The 15,136-nt window shown below is 42.4% G+C and overlaps 1 protein-coding gene across 1 annotated transcript; it reads left to right on the top strand.

Moving 5' to 3' along the window:
* Nucleotides 1-2,770: 2,770 nt before the first annotated feature.
* On the top strand, nt 2,771-13,939 carry ERI1 (exoribonuclease 1). Its single transcript, XM_082281703.1, has 7 exons — nt 2,771-2,884; nt 3,604-3,779; nt 5,868-6,078; nt 7,434-7,517; nt 8,162-8,271; nt 10,479-10,593; nt 11,586-13,939. Exons 1-7 carry the CDS (start codon nt 2,810-2,812, stop codon nt 11,826-11,828), a joined length of 1,014 nt encoding a protein of 337 aa, XP_082137829.1. The 5' UTR covers nt 2,771-2,809; the 3' UTR covers nt 11,829-13,939.
* Nucleotides 13,940-15,136: the final 1,197 nt, after the last annotated feature.

Here is a 15,136-nt window from a genome sequence, read left to right as displayed (position 1 = left end):
CATGGCAGTGCTATTCTTTCTGCATTGTCTCTGCTCTGAGCTTGGAGGATTCAGCTTTAACAAGTTAAACTGAAATAGAGCCTAGATTGGGATTTACCCTGCCTTACGGTCTCTCAGATCAGATGGAAGAGACTGGGGGCTGCAGAAGCATGGGTCATCTCCCTTGCAGCATCTCCCATGCCACAGTTTCATGGTGGCTTTAAAACCAGTGTATTTGGGTGCTGCTTTCCCAGGAACTCAAGGTGTGCTTGGCTGTGCTGTAGCACTGGAGCTTATGTGGGGTCCGTGTTCTCTTCCCTGTTGTACCTCTGAGGCAGTTAAAGTTTGTCAAAGCAGTAGAGGCTCCTCACTGTGAGGAGTTAGATGCGGTTGTGTCAAAGGGAACTGCAAATGTTACTTAGGAGCTCACTAAGTGAGTTGAAAATCCACTGGCTCACTCCTGCAGAGCCAGATCCCGGAGCTCAGTTCCTCTTGTGCCCTTTGGATGGGATCTTGGGCTGGCATCCTTGGAACAGCAGTGCTGGGAGGTGGAGATGCTGCACTGCAGTAAGCACAAGAAGAGGCAAGCAGTGTAGCACTCATCACACGCTTCATGGCTCAGTTCATGGACTCTAATTGCAGGTATTCATATAATCTACATCACTGGGCAGGACTCTGCGCACACACACATGCATGCCCAGACATACACGCACCACACCCACACTTGCCCACACATCCTCGCCAAAATGACTGAAAATAAAAGTGATCTCAATCTCCAGGAGAGTCCTGGCTGTGTGATTTGTTTTTCCTCTTGCAGTGCCTCCTTGGGCTCTAGTTCTGGAAGGGTCTGCACCTAGTTGTAGATCTGTGCTGTAGCAATGTCATGAAGAGATTTGGCATTGAGTGGATCTGAGCATGAGTATCTGTGAACCACTGCCCACTCTAGCAAGGGAGGTGATTTCTGGGGAACAGCTTTTTCCTCACTATGTTTTAAGGTATTTTATGGGTTTGTGAGGCCGCCTCAGTGGTTCTCATTGGTACCATGTTGTTCGCATTCGTGCTAAACTTGGTTCCCTGCTCATATTCAGAGCAGGTTTTGGAGAAAGAGTGGTAAGGCAGGTGGTCCTCTGCTTGGCAACAGGGGCGTTTGTGGCAGCACCAGGAGGGTGAATTAAAAAAGGGAGCAAATCCCTTCCCACTGCTGCAGTTTAACCCCCTCGGGCAACCAAGCATGATCACACAGCTGCTCTCTCACCACTACCTCCTGGTGGGAAGGAAAATAGGAAAAAAAGTAAATCCCATGGGTTAAGAGCAGTTTAATAATGAAAGCAAAGTAAAATATAATACTACTAATGATAGTAATTGCAATGAAAGAGAGAGGAATAAAACGCAAGAAAGACAAGTGATACACAATACAGTTGCTCACCACTCGCTGACTGATGCCCAGCCCCTCCCCGATGGCGGGATGATGGGGGATGAGCATCGTCAGCTCCCAGGCAACTCCTCCTCCCCCCCCCCCCCATTTACATACTGGGCACAGTGTTCCATGATATGGAATATCCCTTTGGCCGGTTCAGGTCAGCTATCCGACTGTGCTTCCTCCCAGCTTGTGCACCTTCTCACTGGCAGAGCATGGGAAACTGAAAAGTCCTTGACTTAGAGTGAGCACTACTGAGCAACAACTAAATCATCAGTGTGTTACCCACAATATTCTCATACTAAATCCAAAAAATACAGCACTTCACCAGCCTCTAACTAAATTAACTATCCCAGCCAAAACCGAGACACGCACATAGCCCTGAGTGTTTGTGTGTGACCTCACTTCTGTCATCACTCCATCAGGAGAAGACGAGACAGACCTCTATGGCACACCCACCGAAGATGACAAATGCTGCCCAGCAGGTCTAGGGGAGGGGATGTTAGCATCTGCAATGAGATACTGGTGTGCCAGAGTGAGATGGGAGGCTGAAGGTGGGTGCTGGGGCCCCAGCCACAACAGGGCAGAAGAGAAGATTCTGGGCTGTTTAGCGGGGAGCAGATGTGGAGGTGTTGGCGTGGTTGCATCAGGTGGGTGCCAATACACATCGGCCTCCATCACTCAGGGATACTGGACTGCACTTCAGAACTGTGGGAGGCACTTGCAGAAAATAAACTGACCTGTGATGGACAGAGACTTCACTGCTTTGCCTTCACCTCCTGGCCAAGAAGATCCAGAGAGCTTACACGTGTCTCGTGCCACCCACCTCACCCTGCTTGTTGACTGTGGATTAAAGGATATGGGGAACAGCAGGCAAGGCAAATTCCCTGGCGGGAAAGGGCTGGGGGCCAAATGCATCCTTCTGGTAGCTGTGAGCTGGCACCCAACACACCACGGGTGTCCTAGATCCATGTTTTGGTGCTCTGTGCAAAGTCAGTGCCATGAGAAGGAGCACGAAGGCATAAATGAGGTGTCTGTCCAGTGTGTGTTTCCCGTAACACGGAGAGAGCTTCCAAAGAGCCGCCGTGACCCCAAACCCCGGGGGGACTGCTGGGCAAAAGCCCAGGAGGGCTGAGGCAGGCGCATGAGGCGGGGGTGCTGCTGCAGAGGGGCAGGGCCGAGGGCTGGCGGGACAGCCGGGGGTGAGGCGGCCCGGCACGCGTGGCACAAGCGCACCACAGGGTTTGATACCCGAGGGGGACGCCGAGAGCCGCGGCCGCAGCTGCTGGGCTCTCACGCAGCCGAACGAGCGGGGCGGTGGAGCCGCCGCTCCGCCCAGGGGCGGGCTCCGAGCTCTCCCGCCCCTGACGGGCCGCCGTCGCCGCCACAGTTCCCGCCGCTATTGCTGCCGCCATGGAAGAGCAGAAGGAGAACCGCCCGCAGGCCGCCCGGGACGAGGCGCCGGCCGCTCTCGCAGCCTGCCCGCCGGTGAGTGCGCGGGGCGGCGGGGGCGGCTGCGGCCGGGCGGTGCTGGCCCGAGGCTGTGGCCCCGCGCCCGCTCGCCCAGGGCAGCCCGGCTGCCAGCCCGCCTCGGGCCTCGGCCCGCCCGGCCCTGCCCCGCCCCGCCCCGGGACTGCCCGGGGCTCGCCCTCCCGAGGGGCGCCGCCGGTGCCGCGGGCCCGCCCGAGGCCGCGCCGTGTGCGCACCCCGCAAAGGCCGCGAGCAGCGGTCGGGAGCCGAAGCGTCCGTAGTTCTTCCTGTTAGTTTATTGCTTTGTTTATTTTGCACGTATTGGGCACCGGCCCGTGTGTCCCAGTCAGTGTGGATTCTGGTTAATTCAGTTGTCGAGAGAAAGCTGGTGAAGGCTTTGCCCGCTTGCACCACAGAACTCTGTTCAGATTAGGATGCGTATTCAAGTTTTGTCTCCAAGAGCTGCTGTTCGACGTGGCTCAAGACACGTGCATGAGTATCCCTTTATTCTGTTTGCTGCTGTTTAGGAAAACAGTGTTTCAGAGCAGGCTTCAGGCAGTAAATAGTGTTTCAGGCAGTATTTATTCTCTTACCTGTCTCTAAGCTAGTTCACTCAGTCGGATCACAAGTGTAACAGTGTGATGCTTTACTGCGTTTTGGTGCCAAAACGAACTATGAATGCTCAGGCTTCTTGTTTCGGCCTTCTTAAATGACTTCCTGCTTTCTCTTTTTTCTAGGGTAAGCAGCATTGTAGGATCAGTGATCAAGAAACTAATGGCAAAACCTCAGCTGCCAGTTCAAACGACTTCAGTGATCCGATTTACAAAGAAATTGCTATAACCAATGGTTATATCAACAGAATGACCAGAGAAGAGCTCAGAAGTAAACTCGCAGAGTTCAAGCTTGAAACCAGGTTATTTGTTAACATCTTGATTTATCTTTGAGAGCAGTAGAGCCATGAGAGATGATTATTTTAAGGTTTAAAAACTCAGCACCAAGTGAAAAGCAGACACAGCACCAGACACCAATTGTTTTATGTGCAATCTTGTTGCAGCTTTTGTTGTAGGATTAAAGTATACTGCTTTATGTGTGCTGTCTCAACTGGCAACCCAAAGAAATGAAAGAATACATAACTGTAAGGTACTTCTCATCACTTTTTGGTCAAGGGGGAAAGAAGAACTACAGTGGTTCTCAGGTGGTGCTGCAGACCTTCATCATATAAAAACTTGCTTCAGAACAGCCATATTTTTATTTACTGTACCAGTACAGATCTGATACTCGCTACAAACTCTGGTGATGTGGCTCAGGATTTAATCAATCAGAGGACAGGTACCCTTAGATGGAGAGTTTGCTACTCTGAATACATGCCCTGGAATAATGTGAAAAAATGAATGTATTATAAGCTGATTTTGTGCTCACTGGGGCGGAGGCAAGGGAATATAGCATAGTTCCTCCTGTATTGAAAATGAGCTGCAAGACTAATAATTCTGTGGCCAGACATATTTGAGATATTGTGAAGAAGGTCAGCTGGGAAAAATGAAGTGTATTGTTTCTGTAGGCAACAGTAATGAGGAAGTAGTGGTGGGGAGTTAGTTGGTTAAATTAATTTAGTGCTTCAGGAGGAAAAATCTTATCATTACCTGAGAAATTTTTTCATAAAACACATTAGATGTCTGTAGCTGTTTAGCAGTTGCTCTGATTTAAAAATAAAAAGCAGAATTCAAATAGTGTATGATGTGTTTGTGGTCTTCTCTTAGGTTGTAAGTTTTCTACATGCATTTTTTAATCTAGTTGTAAATGCTGAAAGCTTTAAATTTCTCTTTCAGTGGAGCTAGACTTCTTTTGTCAATGTGTTCAATTAAGTCAAGTCAGAATATGTCTTGTCTGTAAACAAATAGTGAATGTAGAGAATTGAGCAGATTGCCACACTCCATCCTTTCCTTTGAGGTTATCGTGATAGTCGATCATTTCCTATTTTCAGCTTTTTTTATAAGTTTGTTGAAGAAAGAAGTAATTTCCCGCTCCATCAGTTCCCATACTGTCTCAGCTTTGAATGAACTGGACATTGACTTAAACTAGATCAATAAACCAGGGTGAAGAAGAGTTATCTCTGCAGAAGCAGTTGATGTTCTCAAATGCAGGTTTAGTAGTTTGATTTCAGTTCTTATTTGTGGATCAGTGGGCTGCTTTTCTGATAATACCACTTGCTACACATATCTCTTACAGCTTCTGTTATTCCATTTGCAATGAATAATTTTGAAAACAACTTCCTTGAAAGGGTAAATTATCCTCATTTATTCAGCTCCGGTTTGGTACATGGCAGTTCTGGCATATGCACTCAATGTTTGTATTAAAAGGACGCAGTAAGTAACTTTAATCTCTTGCCATGTGAATTTATTTATGGCCACAAACCTCCTGAAAAGCAGGATCTTGACCAGGAAGTTTTTCTGACAACTGAAATCTCAAATACTTTCTTTTAATAGAGTTATTCGAGCTCAATTTTAAATTTAAATTAAGAAGAATTTAAAATGTGGGCATTTAAGCTGGATTCTGTGTTATCTATGCCACTGATGCAGAAAGGCCTCAGGCATGACTCACTTCAGGTAGAGGGCAGAGGTGAAGCAATACTTCTTCCAGGGCCAGAGGCCAACTAGGAGTAATCTCCAAAGACTTGAGCTTTGGAAAAGCTTTGGATACTGGGTCTTGCTGAACTAGAGGTGACTGCAGAGTTTCTTTGTGCCATGCTTCCCAGTCTGTCCCTGGTATTGTATTGATGGGGGGTATCACAGCCTTTGCGTTATCCCAGATAATGGGATATAATGTAGCATAGATAATGGGGATAACACTCCTCTATGATAAAGTGGAATTCAGACTTCACAAGTGCTTGTGTTCAAAATGAGATTAATAAGTGTTGAACTTTCAAATGTTAAATGTAGCTTCAGTTTTACAAGGAAATAATTAAACAAGAGTGCAATCTTTGTCACTTTCCCTATTTCTTTAGAGGAGTGAAAGATGTACTGAAAAAGAGATTGAAAAACTATTATAAGAAACAGAAGCTGATGCAGAAGGAACACACTAATGGAAACAGCTGCTATGACTACATCTGTGTTGTTGACTTTGAAGCAACATGTGAAGAAGGAAACCCACCTGAATTTGTACATGAAATAATTGAGTTTCCTGTTGTCTTAGTAAACACACGTACCCTGGAAATAGTAAGTGCTCTAATTGCTGTGTTGGTATGCTATTCTTTGATGTAACTTGTTTGCATCAGAAAGTCTAAATTAGTTTTTAAGTAGATCTTGAACTTCATTAAAATAGCATACTTTTTTTTTCATAAGGGCTTATCCTCTGTGTCTCTTAGGTACAAACAATACTTTCTATTCTGAAAGCATTTTCCAAATGATCAGTCTCCTGCTGTTGACTCCCTCTGTTGATAACAAGTTTTCTTGTCTGTGTCTGTTCCCACCTGCCCTTTCTTTCCCTGCTTTAAGGTCCACAGATCTATTTCTAGGACTCAAGGGATTCATCATAATAAAAATGATTAATTTCTGTGGTCCTGTGTGAGGCAATCTAGAAGACACTAATGCAGAGATGTAGAAAATGAGGTTGAGTGAACTCCACTTCTTGTCGGGCTCAACTGTTTCTACATTGTACCCAACAGATTGATAGCTGTGTAACCTGATTTTAAACAAACATACTTAGCAGGCATTTGGTAGCCTCAAGTGCTCTGTTCCAGTACAGCTTTCTTTTAGGATAAACTACCCGCTGCTTAACTGAAACTGAGTGACTCAGTGAGCACACCTCTGACTAATGGTTCATTTATGAAGAACTCTTAAGAGGAGGAGGATTTCCGGTAATCATTGTGATGCTAAACTAAAGTATAGCTACATGTATGACTAACTGCAGAAAAAGGATTGTGCAGATTACCAGGATTGTTTTTATTGCCCTTAGAGTGGGTTTTTTTGTCTGTCTAAAAGGTTTTGTATAACAGCAGGAATTTGGGGCTTTCTTTTTTCCATGAAACTTGCCTTCAGTCTTCACTCTTGCATTGCTCAGTTTCCCAGGGTGAGGTTTTGTTTGTCTCTGTCTGGCTGGCATCCAGAGGTGTAGGACTTGCTTGCATGAAGCTTCTGAGGTGTGCAGCTGGTTGCTTTCCTTGAATTGCAGGTGAACCTTTATAGAAACCACCTAAAAAACACAACGCTTTGCTCATGCCTTTCACTTCTTTTTTCCTTACTCACACTCTTCTTTTCCCAAATCCTCTGCTTTTTTGCAGTCTGTCCTTTCCCCCTCTTAAATCCACATTCCCACTCTTTGGTGCCTACTGGCTGAGAGAAAGCTTTTCATAAAGTCACCCCAAAACAAACCAGAACATGTCCTATGTGTCCCGTCAGGAATCTGATGATGGCCAGTCAGGAGGCTCATACTGGCTCAGGTGGTACACACTCCTTTTAGCCTGCAGCAGGACAAGTAGCTACTGTTGCCTTTGGGCTGCAGGCGAGCCAGAGAAGCTGCCTTGCGGGCTGCACAGCGTGCTGCAGCTGAGCCTTTGATTCTCCTGTTACAGGAAGATACCTTTCAGCAATACGTGAAGCCAGAGATTAATCCCAAGCTTTCAAACTTCTGCATCAGTCTGACAGGAATAACCCAGGTAATTGCGCTTTTTGTTTCTTCAGGAAGAAACAGGAAAAAAAGAGATGTGGTGTTGATATTTTCACACTGGTAACTTTAAATGGTAATATTTCATGGTTATTTTTCTGTAAGGCCTATTCTCTTAATCCTTGTTTTTTCCCTCTCCCAGTTATCACAGAGCTGATTTCACTAAATTGGTCATTTTGTGGGGAAGAGCATTCACTTTTTAATTCATGTGGAGGAATTTAATCTGTAGTAGAGCTAAGTACCTTTTGAATTGCATCAGTTCCTCTTCCAAGATTTTTATTCTAAAGAGTTTAGAGTCTTAGGATGGCAATGGCTTTTGATAAGTGACTTAAGAAGGAACCTTGGAAACAACCTCAAATGTTTTAATCCTAGTTCAACTGCTGACTAACCTTGTTACCTTTACAGAAGCTATTAGGAGGCTGGCTCTTGTAGCGATGCTTTTGTGGTGCTATTTTTTCAGTTTAGAAAAATCTCTCCAGTCATCTGTTAATGTGTAAGCTGGTTTTGTAAAGATTGTGATGAAGCCGACTTTGTAAGTCCCCATATACCAATACAATTTTTACACTTAATGCTGGGTTGTTTTTTTTCCTGAAAAAATGTTCCTTACTTTGTTTTGGGTTTTTTTTGTTCTCTTAGGACATTGTTGATAAAGCTGATACTTTTCCTCAAGTTCTGCAGAATGTTGTAGAGTGGATGAGACAACGAGAACTGGGAACAAAGTATAGCTATTCCATGTTGACTGATGGGTATGTCCTTATGCAACCTTCAGCACAATCTAAAACCGCAAAACCGTGTTTAATATTTGTGATAGCATTGCTAAAGATGGATCAGGACACTGCCATTTTGCTGATTTTATTTTAATTGAAGCTTTTGGTAAAATTGGGAAAGCTGAACTGAACCATTGAAAATGAAGCTTAAATCCATCAGATGGCGCCGTTTCTTTCCTAGTGGTTTGTATGCAACAAAGTGATGCTGAGCAGACTTCATGCTTTATTGCTGCTGTAATTCTCCATTTATATCTAGCACATAATACCTGAAAATAACACTGCAGTTTTAGTTCTAGGTAACTTCTGTGCCCTTCTGCATCTGAGGCTTCAGAAGTGTGTGGTGGGTGTGCTGTGGTACCCTGTGTCTGTTAGTGTTACTGTTAATACATACTGGATATTTTGCTGGAAGACAATGGATGGTGGTCTTTATGGAACAAGGAGAAATGGCTAGCACAGAAACCTCTGCTTTGGCTTAGAGGACTGTGGCTCTGGTGAGTCCCACCTCTGACAAGCTTTGTGTGTTCCACTAGTCCCTGGAACTGCCACCTGAACTTGCTCTCTCACAAGGTCTGTGTGGAAAATCAAGTCCCCAGATAACTGCATGGTGAAGAGGTTTTGAGATCTAGATACATTTGTGGTGCAGTATTGTTCTTGGGATCTTACCTTTGTTATATAGTGAAATACAGTGTTTGAGCTTTATCTTGAAGAGCACTGGCCAGAGCATTATTTTTTTTACAGATGCCGCTTGCCTTTTAGCTGTGAAACAGTATTATTCTGTTAACATACCTGCTTTACTCCTTCTCTTGGAATGAAGGATTTAAGTATGACAGGGAGTTTTTAACATTAGCTATGTTGAGGTAAATGATGAGCACTTTCATACTTGCCTGCAGCAGGTCTTCTGCTGTGCTGGTTTAAAAAGGCAGTTCTGTGCTGCTCTGATGCAGTGACTCTGTTGAACCAGAATGAGAGGAACCCTGAAACAAAAATGGAGCTTATGCAAAAACAGCCTGTGGAATCTGAGCATAATTTCCTAATGCTTCTGTCAAGTAAAGCCCAGATAAATATTCTAGTCTATGAGTAGTTTGAAAAATAATTTATCAGAGTAGATTAGTAGATACATAATAGATATACAGGGGTTTTTTGACTAACCCAACTTAAATTAATGAGAGTTGGTTTTGGCCATGAGACCCTTTTCTCAAAGTTACTGAAGTTTTAGACAATTACTGTAGGTCACAGGTCTTTTCTGGTGAAGAACCCATGTCACTGAAATACTGTTGTGTCCAGTGTGAACCATTTAAAAAGGTGTCACACAGGACTTGAGGTGTACAGTATAGACCCATGTGCACCTTAAAAATAAGGAGTTAACATAATGCCATTCCAATCTTAATAAATTTAAGGAGCTATGGTAAATATTTCTGTTTAACTAATTTTTAACCTGTAATTACATTGCTATCTTTGGAAGCAACGGTGAATTCAAAACAGAAAATGCTAAAGCAAAACTGGCGCAAGGCTGGTTATATTACTGGGCCTAAATGTCTCTGAAATTCCCCTCCAGAGGAATACCCTCAGTGAAATTCCTTAAGGAAAATAGGTGCATTGAAATCTCTGTTGTATAGGTGAGATTGCATAGACAGCTACAAGAGATGGGGAAAAAAAGCTTTACTTTAGCTTGCCGCTTACAAACTTGTTGGGGTGGTTCCCTTCTGGAAGGCAGGCTGCTAAATAAATATGATTATAATTTCTTCATATTTTCATAGAGATCTGGTTTCTCATAAAACTAGGTGCAGTCTAGTTTCAGTAGCCTACCTGAAATAGAGGTACATGCATACCCAAATAATCAGGAAGATTTAAGGTGTCGCTTGCTTCCCCGAGGGCTGTGTAAGCATCTAATTTATTGGCAGTTTTCAGTGTTGATGTGGTAGGTGGAGTACTTGGTGTGCTATTTTTTGTCTTAACCATTGTGGACCTGAAACTATCCTGGTGAAAGTCTTGCTCATGTCATTATTTTTTTCACCATGATTAACAAATTCATATCAAAAAATTCTTTACCATGACTATAGCAAAAGAGCTTTTCCTAAACTGTTTTTCTTCTACCAGAGACAAGACAGCTTTTAGTTCTACAAGTGTGTAATATGTAGAACACAGTATTATATATGACTAATGTTTTCCTCTTTTGACTTATTAAGATCATGGGATATGAGTAAATTTTTGAACATCCAGTGCCGTATTAGCCGTATCAAATACCCTTCTTTCGCCAAAAAGTGGATCAATATTCGCAAATCATATGGGAACTTCTACAAGGTTTGTACAAATTGCTGTTTCTCTTATGGGAAAATTCAGTTTAGAAGTCTAGAATGTCCTGTTGTGCTTGTCATCTCTACTTGTGTAGTATAAAATTACAGTAATTAAACTAGTTGCCTGGTGCCTGATTTTCAAATGTGCTTCATGTGCAGATCTCACTTCACTGATTGAAGATCATATAATCTACAGCATTTTGGTTTTAATCTTGTTTTTAAGAGTCAGGTTGTGCTCCTTGAAGGATTGTCTAAAACTTTTATACCGGTCCTCTTAGATCAAATGTATTTCGAAGTAGTTCAGCTGAAAAGACTGTATTGATTTTTCAATTTTTTTTTCCTGTTTTCATGCAATGCACTACAAAACTAATTTGCACCTCTACCCTCATATAGTCTTGACTTTTGACAGTGTAATGGGGACAGAGAAAGATTAGGACCTCTAGATAAAAGAGAGATTGACATTTAATAAGGGAAGGGCTTTACTTAGTGCTGGGCAAATATTACAGGGTTGCTGTAGATGTTGCTGATCAGATCTTGTGAAGGTTGAAAGCATTCAGGATCTTGATGTCAGTGAGAATCAGGAGCCTGGTGCTTCTTTAATCACTTAGAATTTAGAAGGAAAACCAGAATCTGATTCCCTCTGCAATGCCTCTGTGAGTGGTGATTTGTTTTTTGTAAAGATTGTTAAATTTATCTAGGCCGTGGCTTCTACCCTTGCCAGCACAGGTGTATCTTGAGCTGGTGCTGGTGAGAGGCCCTTGACATCATCTCAGGTCTAGACAAACTCCTGTTGACTGTGTCTCCTCTGTAAAAATGGGAGTGTCTGTCTCACCAAGGTGCTTTGAAGCTAAATGGTTAGTGATCTGACAGAAGGCAACATGAAAGTAATATGTGACTTAAGTAGACTTAAAATCTGCATGTGTTTCTACTGCCCCGTGTTAGATTAAAAAGATTTGGTACTGAACCTAATCCTTGAATGTTACTCCCTTTCTCCATCAGGTTCCTAGGAACCAGACCAAGCTGACAATCATGCTTGAAAATCTGGGCATGAATTATGATGGGAGACCTCACAGTGGACTTGATGACTCTAAAAACATTGCAAGGATAGCTATAAGGATGCTGCAGGATGGCTGTGACCTGCGGGTGAATGAGAGAATTCACGGTGGACAGCTGATGACAGTCTCCTCCTCAGTCCCCTTAGAGGGAGCCCCTGCTCCACAGATGCCCCGCTACAGAAACTAGCAGTTCAGGGTTCTGCCTCAGGAACTGCCCTCAGATGCCCGCTAAAGACTCCAGAGCTTAGTAAATGGCCACCTCTGCCAGCTTGTCTGCCATGCAGAATCCTAAAGCACCTTAACTAATCATCTCTGTTGAAATAAAGAGGAGTGTGGAAGCTTTTTGCTCTTAGAAGCCTGTTACAGCAATTTTTTTTTGTACTGATGACTTCTGTTGTTGTTTCCAACTTAGCTAGCAGTGAGGTTGATATCTGGAATCCAGACAAAGTGTTAAGCTTTTAAGAGCATGTAATTTAAACACCTGCTAAGAGGGATTGAGTCTGTGTGCCCACAGCCTGTGGGTAGTATTTGTTCACTGTGATGTACTCCAGTCATATCTAGCATCTCCTTATTCATTGCACACAAATAAACCATTCCTGGAAGAACTGAAAGAGCAGTGGTTGGGCTGGCCCTTCCTGATAAGGCACTCTTCTAAGGGTTCCTGCCAATTTTTTTGTTTTTTACAATGTCTAGGAGAAATGGGTACACATTCATCAGTTCTAAAGCAGTAGAGGAGTACTCTGTTGTTTGGGGTTTTTCTTAAAGGGATATGTTTGTCTGCTTCCCCATCAAATGGAGAGCTGGGTGTTGAATAAAAATTCCATTAATGTTATATGATAGTATTTTTCTAACCTGTGTTTCAAAGGGGAAGGTTCTTCAGATTTTCACTTTGAGGATCACATCTCCTATTCCTACATAGCTGCCCTTCATTTAATGTTGTTTTTAGACACTATCAGCCATTTGGTCTTAACAATGAGTGAAGTAAAGTAAGTTCAAAACATGCCAGGTTGTTAAAATTTCATGCTGTGTGATTATTACATAAAACAGGAAGTTTCTCATTCATGGCTAAAGACATGCTTAGCTATTTTTGGTATCTTCTTGTGCTTCTACCACCATGAAGCTATACCTTTATTGCAAAACCTAACATTGGAAGATTAATGTAATTTTATTATTAAAGGCCACAGCTAATTACTAACTACTTCTGCTTTCTCCCCGGGCCTCAGATAAGATGATATTCAAGAGGCCAGAGTGTTAATTTGCTTTGTCTCCATGGACTGTTACAAAGTGCACCATTAATGTGATCAACTTTGCATTAGAATGGCTTGTTCTGAAAAGTGGAATAATATATTTTGGTTGCTCTTAGTTAAAAAAAGAAAAAGAAATTTGCTATCCCTGTGTTACAATTCACCCGTTTTACCACTTACATTCAGGACACAAAATAACCAATTAATAAACTTTGTTAAGAACACTGACTGTTTGACTAATCAAACTCCTCCCAGCCCTGCTTTGCTCTTCTGACTGTTAAACTGCATCAATGGAACTGTGAAACCTTCCATTTTAAATTCATGTAAGAGGGTGAAGTGTTAGTCAATTCTCAGTTGCTTCATATGTTTTCTTTCCTGAGTCACAGATTTGGATGGTCATAACTGCTTAGAATGCTGTTTTTTAGTTTAGTTTTGGTTTGGTTTTTTTTTTTTTCCCCTGAAAGCAGATACTTGTTCTCTTGTAGAGTTTTGTTGAACTTTACGGTTTCTTTTCCTTTTGTAGCCATACTTGATGGATTTTCAGAAGGTAAAATCTGAATCTCTGATATGCTTACTCCTAAAATACCATGTATCTGTCAGCCCATATTTTGTACAAATTCCTATATACATGCTTTTCATTGTAGTGACTGTAGTTCCTCTTTTTCTGAAGTATCATGGTAATTTACTTCTTTTGTGTCTGAGTTACTGTTGTGCAAGTTTCTGTGATGAAACAGTCTGGTTCAGCAGATCTCTCCTGGGCATGGTGGCAGCCAGAGACTTTATCACTAGTCTTTATTTACAGGTCTGTAACCGGGCTCACAGTTGAATGAGAAACTTCTATTTGTTGCAGATTGTACTACAGGTTGCATAAGAGCTGTTGTAATTGTACATCATTTATTTTAAGTACAGAGTTGTTTATTTTTGCTAAGTAACATCAAAAAGATATTTTGAGGTAAGGGTTAAATAATGATTGTTTTCTGTTTACTGCTTGAGTAGGTTGGGATGCTTTTTATCAGTGAGCTGTAGAATTCAGTAGAATCATTCCAGATACTATTTTATCTGTCAGATTAATGTCAAACTGTAAGCTGGAAGTATTCTCACAGACTATTTGATTCTGTGATTTTGAGATGAAGTGAATTTTAACAATGTTTGCTGATTTTTTGGAAATGTAAACGAAGTTATTAAAATAATTTCATATTTTAAAACATGTCAGGTACTGAATTTAGTCTGTAAAGCATGAGATGATTTCAACAGTCCTGGGGGTCTTGGCATCAGCTCAGCTCATGATTGGTCTTCAACATTGCCATTGGCTGGGTGGCTTAAATCCCATGCATGTGACTAGTTCACAACAATCAGTAATGAGATAAATTTTCCTGGATACTTCATACCGCAGGGGAAGGAGGCACTTGAGGGAGAAAAAAAAAAGTGGTTTGGTGATTTTACTAGTAATGCTCATGTTCAGTCAAACAGTGTTTTTCAGTTTGATCTCATTTGTTCATTCGAAGAGGCTTGCTGAGTGCATCTGCTTTAATGAATATTTTAATTTATTAGAGGAGTCTTCCCATGCTGGAAAAATTCATTGACAACTATGTGAAAAACAATCCAGTCTCTTTTTTATGCAGGGAAAAAAAGCATGCAGACATTGATTGCCTTGTTGATCAAGTTCAAGGCTTTGTTCTGTTGTTGCTTTTTATTTCACATTTTGGGAGCTGTACTTGACAAATTCTACTACTACTGCAGACAGCCTTTGTGGAACAGTAGCAGCTTTAAACAAAGGGATTGCAGACTAAGTTCAACATGAGTGCTTTCAAGTAGATTTCTTAATATATATTTATATGAATGTGAGAGGGATTCACAGAATCTTGGGGTTATGTTAGGAAAAAAGGTTTCTCAGACAGGTTAAAGAGCAGTAGCATCTCTGTCTCAGTGAGCAAATGGGAAGGAGAGGTCACAACAGTTCATAGCCTCCCATTAACTCCTTGTGAGGTATGGCTACAGGGGCCGCTCACAGCAGGTCAGCTGTCCACAGAAACTGCTTTTGTCTGGGCTTGTCTGATAGTAAAACAATTTAATAATTTGGTCTAACAAGGTAGTTGTTGTTTCCATATTTTGTTGGAAATTGACATTGCAATGAGGAGGGGGCTGTTCTCAGCAGTGGAAGTAAGTGAAAACCTCAGTTCACTTTACATTCTCATGCCCTTGGAGAGCTCTCGCTGTTTCACTGCAGGCCTTGACTGCTCTTTGGTGACCT

This window comes from Coloeus monedula, assembly GCF_965178545.1.
Source record: "Coloeus monedula genome assembly, chromosome: 5".
Taxonomy (NCBI): Eukaryota; Metazoa; Chordata; class Aves; order Passeriformes; family Corvidae; genus Coloeus; species Coloeus monedula.
This window is presented reverse-complemented; position numbering and strand designations above follow the sequence as displayed.